The sequence below is a fragment of the Salminus brasiliensis genome, chromosome 1 (assembly GCF_030463535.1).
Source record: "Salminus brasiliensis chromosome 1, fSalBra1.hap2, whole genome shotgun sequence".
In the NCBI taxonomy this organism is placed as follows: Eukaryota; Metazoa; Chordata; class Actinopteri; order Characiformes; family Bryconidae; genus Salminus; species Salminus brasiliensis.
The window spans coordinates 21,032,100-21,042,360 of NC_132878.1; the positions used below are offsets into that span (position 1 = coordinate 21,032,100).

The 10,261-nt window shown below is 41.1% G+C and overlaps 1 protein-coding gene across 3 annotated transcripts; it reads left to right on the top strand.

Annotated features, from left to right (window-relative positions):
* Nucleotides 1-417: 417 nt before the first annotated feature.
* Nucleotides 418-9,978, top strand: bicdl2 (BICD family like cargo adaptor 2). 3 transcript variants are annotated; one of them, XM_072693747.1, is made up of 10 exons: nt 418-470; nt 2,391-2,825; nt 4,992-5,207; nt 6,073-6,189; nt 7,011-7,157; nt 7,883-8,029; nt 8,748-8,822; nt 8,918-9,000; nt 9,134-9,248; nt 9,666-9,978. In XM_072693747.1, exons 2-10 carry the CDS (start codon nt 2,562-2,564, stop codon nt 9,849-9,851), a joined length of 1,350 nt encoding a protein of 449 aa, XP_072549848.1. In that variant the 5' UTR covers nt 418-470; nt 2,391-2,561; the 3' UTR covers nt 9,852-9,978. The 3 variants fall into 3 exon arrangements, with proteins under 3 accessions (XP_072549848.1, XP_072549840.1, XP_072549857.1); XM_072693739.1 differs by lacking the exon at nt 418-470 and adding an exon at nt 475-527; XM_072693756.1 differs by lacking the exon at nt 418-470 and adding an exon at nt 475-527 and having other exon boundaries at nt 5,001-5,207.
* Nucleotides 9,979-10,261: the final 283 nt, after the last annotated feature.

The window sequence follows — 10,261 nt, forward strand, 5'->3', positions numbered from 1 at the left end:
TTTCAATTTTTGACATAGTGTGAAACTGGCAGTTGTTCTTTACATTGTGTCAAAATTGATGAGTGAAACAATGGAAATGCTCCACAATGACCATGTTAAAAATGTGTATACATAAATGTATGTGTGTGTGTGTGTGTGTGTGTGTGTGTGTGTGTGTGTGTGTAGAAACAAAACACTGTCCTTGCCAGTTTATCTCAGGATCTCAGGCAGGAACATGCATAATGGTGCTATTCATGACGTACACTGTGGGCTTTCTCGAGCCACCTCACCTGTATGGCTTTTGTGTTATCTTCTTCACCTGCATGGAGCCACATTTGCATGAAGTCTTTCGGCCCCTCCCATCTGGTGAGGTCATCAGCCGTGGGCGTAGCTCGGCCATTAACTGCAGAACATTGGCTCACTGGCTCCAAGGAAACCAGCAGTGCTTCCCTGCTGCCATTCATACTGGGAGCCAAGCAGGAACTTCCCAGGTAAGAAAAACAACAGGAGAGTTGGCAGCAGATCTGTGAAGAGGGGTGTTTATTCAGGTACACAGCTACGTGGTGTAAATGTGGTGGTTACGGATGTTAATATGCTGTACCTTGTCATATATAGCTACTGAATGTGTGTCTTTAGTGTTTGGTACTAGTTGTAATTGGTTCCTTGTAGGTCTTGTGTTCTGCCTAAAATGCTGGCTGTGTGTCGCAGTGTTTGACTACAAGCCACTAGATCAACCCAGCAGCGCTTTAAAGCCAACAGGTGCTGCTCATGATATCTGCCGTGGCCAGCACACGCTTCCCTGCTCAAGTGGAGAAGAGGAAACCAGCCTCGACTATTCCAGGGAAACTTACCGTAGCACTGCTTCTGGGTGGTGGAAGCGCTGATCACCTCTACGCTGATAGCCTCTACCTTAAAGTTCATTAAGACTTGCTGTAGCTTGAGCAAGCCCAGCCATGCAATGTCCCAGCACCTCAGAACCAGTCTGGCAGACATGCAGGGGTGTAGCTGGCCACTCAGGAGACTTAAATGACTCTTGGAATGTGGGAAAACACTAGAGCTCTTGTTATTTTGGTCTCCTTCACAAAAGAAGCTCACAGACAACAATAGAAATGCTCTGAGGCTGAAGCATATTATCTTTCTTGGCATGTGTTTGTTCGCTTGTTCTGGACAGAGGACATCTGAGTAATCTGAGCTGGATGACCTGTATATTGCAATTATGTTGCATATGTCCTGGTTGACTTTCAGCCTTGCATGTCTTAATAGTAGCAGGTGCTTTTTATTGGAGGTCTCTGTGTTGTCCGAACACCAGGACACATTTGGAGCGTACCTTGACACCACTGTCAGAAATGAAATTGTCCTTTCATAAAAAAAATTCAACCCTGGGATTTGGTCTACAGAGGAATTGTTGACCTTCCTTGTAGGCACAAACCTCGATGTTATTTAACCTATAGTAAACATATTGATCTCGATTGGTATCTGTATTGGGTTGCTGTCAGCAGGAAATACAGAAAAGGTTCGAGTCAGACGAGGAAAAGGAAACGCATCTCATCCGGTAATTAAAAAATAACTAACTAAATAAATAAATAATAATAATAATAATAATAATAATAATAATAATAATAATAATAACTAGCCTGAAATAGCATATGCTCACAACTTCAAAAGCATCATGTGTGATGGGAGGGTGTCTAACTGGTAGGTGGCAACTAAATCAGAACCAAAATTGGTCAAGAAGAACTACTAGGTTAAGGGTTTGGTGTGAAATGGTCAGTTGTAGAGACACATATTGTCTGATTTCTTTACAGTGGTGCTGGTGGTGACAATAAGAACCAGGTGTTCCAATAACTATGACATGAGAATGACCAATGTATTTAATATCCAAGACCTCTGGAGCAGATATTGACCCTATTGGCACCATGTATTTGGCCAGGTATGGGTTAGAGGGCTATAAAGCCCCCCAGCATTGAACTGTGGAGCAGTGGAACTGTGTTCTGTGGAATGATGATGGTGCTCCAAAACTTCCAGTACGTTTTGGATGAGTTGGGGATGAGGTGGGGTAGTGATTATCCAACATTCTGACCTTACCAAAGCTCTTGTCACTGAATGCAATTAGATTGTCACAGCAATGCTCCACATCTAGTAGAAAGCCATCCCTGGACAGTAGAGACAGATCCTCCATTAAAAATATTAATTGACTTCAGAAAACACTATGAATGAGCAAGTGTCCCAATACCTCTGTCCATGTAGTGTATGTCCACCAGATCATTATAGAGAACTTTATACTCCCCATCATTTTGACCTGATAATTAACCTAATAAGCCCAATGTTTAAGGCAAATACTCGTGTTTGTGCTGTTGAAATGAGCTTTTGACTGACTGATCTTCTTACCTCTGGCGTTCACTCACTTTCAGATGTTAGCAGGGGAAAATATGAACGTGACCCGGATCTGAGATGAAGACCTCACTCGTTGGCTGTTGAAAGCTGAGGGCTGGATTATGCAACCTCTAATAACCCAAATGACCTAAATCAGCCAGAAAGGCCTCAGGGGAACCAAACCAGCTTGACACCAACAAAGTGCATCAATGATCTCAGCCAGGAAAGAGAGTTTGCCTTCTCCCAGCCTTGAGGACTCCTTCTTTCCCTTCTCCTCATCAACTCCCTCTTCCAGGCATCGCATCATGGGCCGAGGGGTTGGGCCAGATGACCTGCTGGCTTCCCCCAAGGGGGACACTAGCTCTACCATGCTGGAAAAAGACCTGATCCTAGCTGCAGAAGTGGGACAGGCCCTGCTGGAGAGGAACGAGGAGCTGGAAGCTCAGCTGGAGCAGATAAGGAAAGACATGGAGGTAGAAACATAGCAACATTAGCTGATTGGATACAAGATTATTATGGCAGTATTGTATTGTCTTCTTGTTTTTTTTTCCCTACTAGCTACGTCGATTCGGCCTGGTTCCATCCCACATCTCGCCCACGTATCTCAAGGGAGTGACTTCCCAGAAGCAGGCTTAACTGGATCTTAACTAGATCTAGTGGTCAAAGCTAGTGTTTGGGTGCTGGGTCAGTTTATCCAGTAAAAGGTTATATGTGGCTGAGATGCAACTTTCTCAAAAAAAAAAAAAGTAAAGGCTGTAAAAGATGTATTCATTTTTAAATGCAGTATTGTACATTTTCATTGTAATTATTAATGAAAGTATATACCTACGTTGTTATTGTTTTAATAAATGTAACAAAATTACCTAATTTGGCCTGCGCTAGGTTCAGGTGTCAGATTGTGTATTAAAAAAAAATAATAAATTTGAAAAAATATTTTTGTGGGACAAAAAAAATTATGATATTATTTCTTTTTATATTTATTTATTTAAATTTTTTACAAAAAAAAAAATATATATATTATTCCTTTTGAGATACACCAACACAATGGATTCCAAATGTAAACGCTTATTTCAAATGCTTTTGTAGTGATGTCCAAAACAGTATTACGTAAAAAGGTGAAAACCATGACACAAGTGTGTCTTCCAAGTGTATCTTGATGTTTTGTGGCATAAGTGGGGAACTGGATTTCTGGATTTGCCTTCTAATTGGCAGGTTTAGTCAACGTGGCAGAGCAGAGCACAAATCATCAAATTATGCTTAACTCCGACCTTAGTTGCCAACCACTGCTGTATGGATTTAATATAACATTATGATAACCTCTTGACACCTGTAATTTGAAACTGCTATTATATTTTGAAGAAGATTATAATAATAGGTTTATATTATTAAATTATGGGCAGATGTAGATACACCCCCCCCCCCTTTTTTTTTTTTTTTTTTTTTTTTTTTTTTACATGCGGATACACAAGAAAACTAGGAAATAACACCTTGGTATAGGGTTGCAAAAATAAAAAATAAAAACAGAAGCATCATCCCTTCCTAGTGATGCAGTTAGGAAATTCAGTCCAGTCTCTCTGCTGAAACAGTGTGGTGAGAATGGCATGCAGTTACACCCATCCTTAATGCCCATCCTTAATGTGTACTGGTAGACACCTTTCTTTCATCTGTCAAGCTTTGCGCCTGAGATTTTTAGGCTTTAGAAAATTAGTCAGGCAGGCCAGATACACTACACACACAAATGTATTTATTTATTTTATTTCAGATGAGCATTTGTAACAGGGAAAATGCTTGTTTGTGTAAGGTTAACACGTTAATTACTACATAATATGTTTTTTAATGTTCATTTTGAGAGGATATTAAAGGGGAATTTGGACAAATTCAAACAACTTCTTCTCAAAATAAACATAATTTCCATAATTAACCATGTTTATCTTCTAAAAAAAACATATATCTTCTAACTAAACCTTATTATGTAGCCTTTAATTTACTCATATGTGTTATGTTAATTCTGCTAATTCACTATGATTAATGAACCATTGAGTGGTTTGGTGTAAAGAAACATACAGACAAGGATTACAGTACAGTGAGTGGTGTTAATTGTAAACAGCCCAATGCCTGGTTCCCATGTGAATGTAGACATTTTATTTACTTTCCAAAACCAGTAGTAAATTTACACACACATTTTAACAATTAAAAAAAATGATTGTCAGCACTAACCAGCACTCAGAGCGTTCATGTTTTTAAAACAGCTTTCCAGAAAAGACACATGGGCTTTTACCAAAACCACTAGGATACTTTACCATTCTGGCAGTACACAATCAAGGATTGATTACTGTCAGGGCCCTCAGACTGCCAGAAAGCTTGGGGCATCTTGAACCACCAAAGGCTCGAAGTGGCTCATGTACTTGGACCAGTCGACTGCAGCTGTAAAGAAAATTAACAGTTTAGAAAGAAACAGGAGGGACAAGTTATAAAAAATAATAAAAGACCTGACATAAGACATCTATAATAGTTGATGCCCAATCAGCTCTTTGTTGCTCTGCAGTTTATGCTGTGTGTGTGTGTGTGTGTGTGTGTGTGTGTGTGTGTGTGTGTGTGTGTGTGTGTGTGTGTGTGTGTGTGTGTGTTAATGCTTCCAGGCTTTACAGCAGGAGAAACACACATTGCAGCGGCACCTGGAGGTGCGGGAGCTGGAGGCGGGGCAGAGGGAGGCAGAGCTACAGACTGACATCATGTCGCTACGTGAGCAGCTGGAACAGAAGCACAGTCAGGGACGCGATCGGCGCCGCGAAGAGAGCGAGCAGCTATCCCAGCTGTCGGCTCACAACCAGAAACTAGTGGAGCAGCTAGCAGAGGTGACCAGATGACCTGAATGTTTTCCAGACAGTTTCCTAAGACCCACCAGCCATGTGTTTGTTCCATCCAAGCTCCCAAAATACCTGGATCAAGCCATTAAAATGATTTCTGTGTTGTTAAGATTTGTATAGTTACCACTTTGTTGAATAGTTAACCCTTTGTTAACAATGTATAATATTGAGATGCCAGTTTTTAGTTTTTCAACCGTATGACATGCACCCTCATAAAAACGGGTTCTTTAAGGACTGTTTAGCAAAGGCAGTGGTTCTGTATAGATCCATGACAACTTAAAGAACCATTTAGATGGTTTCTTTATATTTTTGTAGATGGTATTAAACCTTTTTTTATAAATAGCTCTGTATAGCACCAGAAGCGGTTCCACCATTGTTATAAGCCAAAGCCTGTTTGCTTAGTTGTTTAATAAAATGGACAAAAGTAGGTCACAAAGCTAAAACAGTGGTAATGGAAGTTTTAGTAGTCTTTATGTCCACATTAACAGAGAACAGTATGTAGGGGAGTTTGTTGCTGAACTATGGCCTTAGGAACACTTTAAGAACCTGATAGAAGTATGCTGGTAGGTAGGTAGATAGATAGATTAAAGCAAAATAGTGGACAAGAAAAGAGTTGAGCATACAGATTTATTATCTTAAAAAAACAACATTCCACTGTAATGCCTAAAAGCCTGTTATGTTTTTATAACACCTTGCTGTCGCATCACTGTAGGTGCAGATCTGGAACGCAGAAATACAGGTTTGGAAAAACCTCTGAAGAATGAGGGTGTAAAGAAAAATGTCTGAAAAGAAGATCTGCAGCAAGTCATGCTTCCTTCTTATAGTTCTTACTCTCTTTCTCTCTGTCTCTCAGGCAGTCTCTTTGGAGCACACACTGCGTCTTGAGCTGCGCTCTCTGAAAGAGGAGATGGAGGACACGAGCTTCAGTAGATCTATAAGCTCTGCTCGTCTGGACAGCCTGCAAGCAGAGGTGCATATACTGTATAAATTCCAAATCATAAACACAGAGTCTGGTTCTGGACTAAAAAAGGGTCTTTACCAAACATCTGTTTTTATTTTTTTGACAAATTTAAATCTGGCAGTAGTTTTTTGTTGTGTCCAAATGTCAGGATGAATGAACCAATAGAAACACTCAAAAATAGCTGAGTGGCTCAGCAGACACTGTCACTATGGCCCGAGGTTCTCGAGTTTGAATCCCAGGCTGTGCTGTTTTGCCATCAGCAGCAAGAGCCAGAGAGCGCACAATTGGCCATGTTCTCTGTGGGTGGGTAGATGGTGCTCTCTCTCTCCCCTCATCACTCCTGCTGTGATGCTGGCCAGCACAGACATCCTTTGGCTGATGTGTCAGACCTGGATATCCAGCGCTTTCCTCTGAGTGTGATGGCTGCCTAATGATGCTACATTAGCAGCAGTTCAAAAAGAGGTGGTAGCTGTCTTCATGTATTGGAGGGGGTATCTTCGTGTCAGGAGCTTTGCAAGTGATTGGGAGAGTCCTAGTAAGTAAAGGGGTTAGCTAAATTGGGTAGAAAAGGGGGAGACCTTTTTAAGAAATGCTCTAAAATGGCTTGGAATAGAATCATTCACCTTGACTTCCATTACAAGTTAGTGTATTCATGTATTTATGTGCTGTGATATCATTTTAATATCCCCAACCCTTAGTGTTAGCATTTGTTTTTTGTTCCTTTTTGTGTTTTGTGTAAGTATAGAAGCACAACAAACTGTGAAACAGAGAAAACTCTTCCAGTGTTTTCAAAGCTTTTGACTGCTCGCATGTGTTTTGGTGGTGAACAGAATAGAGTACTACAGGAGCGCTTTTCTAACCTGGACCAGCGGCTGAAGTCAGCCCAGGAGGACAACGAGAGGCTCAGGACAGAGAGAGATGGACTCAGAGAGAGAGTCATTGAACTCCAGACAAACCTGAAGGAAAAAGAGACGGAGGTAAAGAAAGTCCCAGGGAAAGAAAATAAGAGAAAGTTGTCTGCCATGCTCTACTTCATTTATCAGGCTTAATTGTTTACCTAACCACACCACAGCACAGCTATCTTGTCCTCACATCTTACTGACTCATGGCCACATCTTAAAGCAACATTATGTAACATATTTACCTTAAAATAACCGCTTCAAAATCTTTTTAATTCTCCACTGACCTGTAATGGGAAGAATAGGGTCTCTATCACTGCTACTCCAGGCTTGGCATGCTGCTAACTGCACTATTTAACATTGGTGAAGCAGGCACAAGAACGCTTGTGAGAAAGTCCTATAATATTATTACACCGCATCAGACCACTTGCTTCTCTCACTCAGTGCTGGTTCTGTATTTCATGAATCACTCTTCCTGACTGTAGGGGGAGCCCTGAAGCCGACAATACCCCTTCTCAAATACTGCTGCTTTAATGATCACTATTTAATGAGGTTGTTCCCATGGCTTACTAAGTTGTTGGTCTAACTTACCCTGAGAAATCAGACTATTTACAGGAATTGACTTCAGCTTCATCTCTTGTTCAGACCTTCATAAATTAAGGCCACACATTCACATCCTATCCCACTTATTACTTTGATTAAGAAGAGGTCACAGACAGTGCTCCATAGGGGAGTAAAAGAAAACTTGGTTGTGTATACATTTGCACTGGGTGTCAGCCTCACTGTCCCTGGCCTTTTCACAGCTGGAGCAGGAGCACAGTGTGGTGTTCCAGCTGCGCACCATGAATCGGAGTCTCCAGCAGAAGGTGGAGGCTCTGGGGGAGGAGGCCAGTCTTGGGGAGACCACGTGCTTCCCCCTGTCCCTCCAAAATGAACTCCAGCAGTCTCAGGTAGTGCTTTTACAATGGTGTATCTAGCTGTTAGGTTCATAACTGGAGTGGCCGCTCTTCGTGTACTATATTAGAAACGCCTGGCATGAACTTCCACTCACTGACTGCTTTCTTATAACCACCTACCTTGTATTTCTGCTCACTGTCCGCTTTCTTACCTTGTATTTCCACTCGCTGGCCACTTTATTAGAAACACCTACCTTGTACTTCCACTATCTGTAGCCACCTTGTTAGAAACACCAGCTTTGTACTGCAGAATGACAACTGCTGAATGGTTAACACCATTTATGCATCGGCAGATGGGCTACAGTCTCTAACTGGACTCTATGAGCTCAGGGTTTCTAATAAAGAGCACAAGAGGTATTCGCTGGTGATTTTAACAGGCTGCGTTGAATTATATAAACACACACCTGACTGAGAGAACCCATTTTAGTCGTTTTCTACTTTTCAGTATAATGTTGTATTCACCATGCAGCATATGAAGCCCTACAGTCATGGAACATATGCTGTTAAATAAAAAAAATGTAGTTTAATTTCACTGAAAAATGCTATAAAATTAGAAGAAGTATAACCACCTTTTTAGCCTTCAGTTGAAGGCTATGGAACTTTAAATAAAAAAAAATCAATCTAAGGCTACATGAAAAGTAAAAAAAAACAGATATACAAGGCTGCAAAACTAATTTGTCTTACTTAAGGGTTTTATATTGTGGTCCAACAGGCCAAAGAAACCATTGTGGCACACTCTGCAATCCTCCAAGAGAAAGAGGAAGAGATTCAGAGGCTGAACAAAAAGGTTGGTCCACATTTACAATTACATTTACATTAAAACAATGATCAGTTGAATCCTGTCAATTCATCATTTTAGCCTGTCTCTCCTTCCTTTAATAGCTGGAGGTCAGCCTAGCTGAAATAGAAACACTGAGAGAAGAACTGAAGCCATTCCACAGCTCTCCTGGCAAGCCAACGTATAGGTAACAGAGAATAGTGCTAGTGGGTGTGGTCTTGCATATGCTGTCGCACAGGTTGAGATTATACCACAGGGTGGGATGAGTTGCCTGAAGGAGTGTTGCCCAATTCTCAGAGTTTTTCTTGTGTTGCTAACAGTGCCTTGGAGGAGGAGCTCATTTTGGCCCGGCAAGATCGTGACACGCTTAACCAGCAGCTCCTGAACACCATTAAACACAAGGTGGCCCTGTCTCAGGAAGTAGAGTCGTGGCAGGTTGGTGAACTTTTGGTGTCTTTGGTTCTGTCAGTTGGCATATGGAATAATAAAACCAAGATATGCCATTGCTGGCTTGCAAAAACTTTCCAGGAGAAGGGGGGTCTGTCTGTCTTTACATGCAAACACAGTGGCAGGAGTCCCGCCTGCTGTTTTGGAGAAGGTCTGACCCAGTTGTCCATCAATCACTATCTCGCCCTTGTCCAGACCCTTACACTTGCCCATTTGTTGCCTTCGAGAACAGGCTGTCCACTTGACACCTAATAAATATTCCACCCCTTGACTGCTGCCACTCTAGATGAAGATAATCAGTGTTTTTAACTTTTAATGTTATGGCTAATCAGTGTATGCATGTATTCAAGCTCATGCCCATGCTATTGTCTACCTCTTCTCTTCATTTTCTTTCCCTTTCTCCAGGAGGACATGCGTCTAGTGATATGTCAGCAGGTGCAGCTCCAAGAACAAGAGAGGCAAAAAGAGAAGGAGAAAGACAAAACGCCATCGCCTCTCCAAAGAGGCACTCGGACAAGCAAATCCCTTCGTTTACCAAGAGAGGAGGGGAAGAAGAGTTTCTTCTCCACTCTCTTTGGGGGAGAAAGCTGAGTGACAAGCAAAAACCTTGAAAACCTTGAAAAAAATTTTCATTTTCATACAGTTTGTAAATATTACTGTGGTTCAAGAGTGTAAATATGATGAACTTGAACAAAATATAATATATATTGGCATGAGATTTGGCATACAGTTCTCCACATTTATTTATTTATTTATCAACCAACCAGTAAAAGGTTCATTATCAGCAGTGATGACATGTAAATTGTCCTTCAATCTTCTTATGACACGATACACTGTTATTTCAAAGTGAGGTAGCAGTTTCCAATCAGTTTCACACTTCTTAGCACCCAGCATAACGTTTTATACATGTGTTTCATTGTCAAAGATTCTTTACCAATGTAAAGGTTCCTCACACTCACACATCTCTATTACAAACATGATTTTTTTAAGGGTTTAAAAAA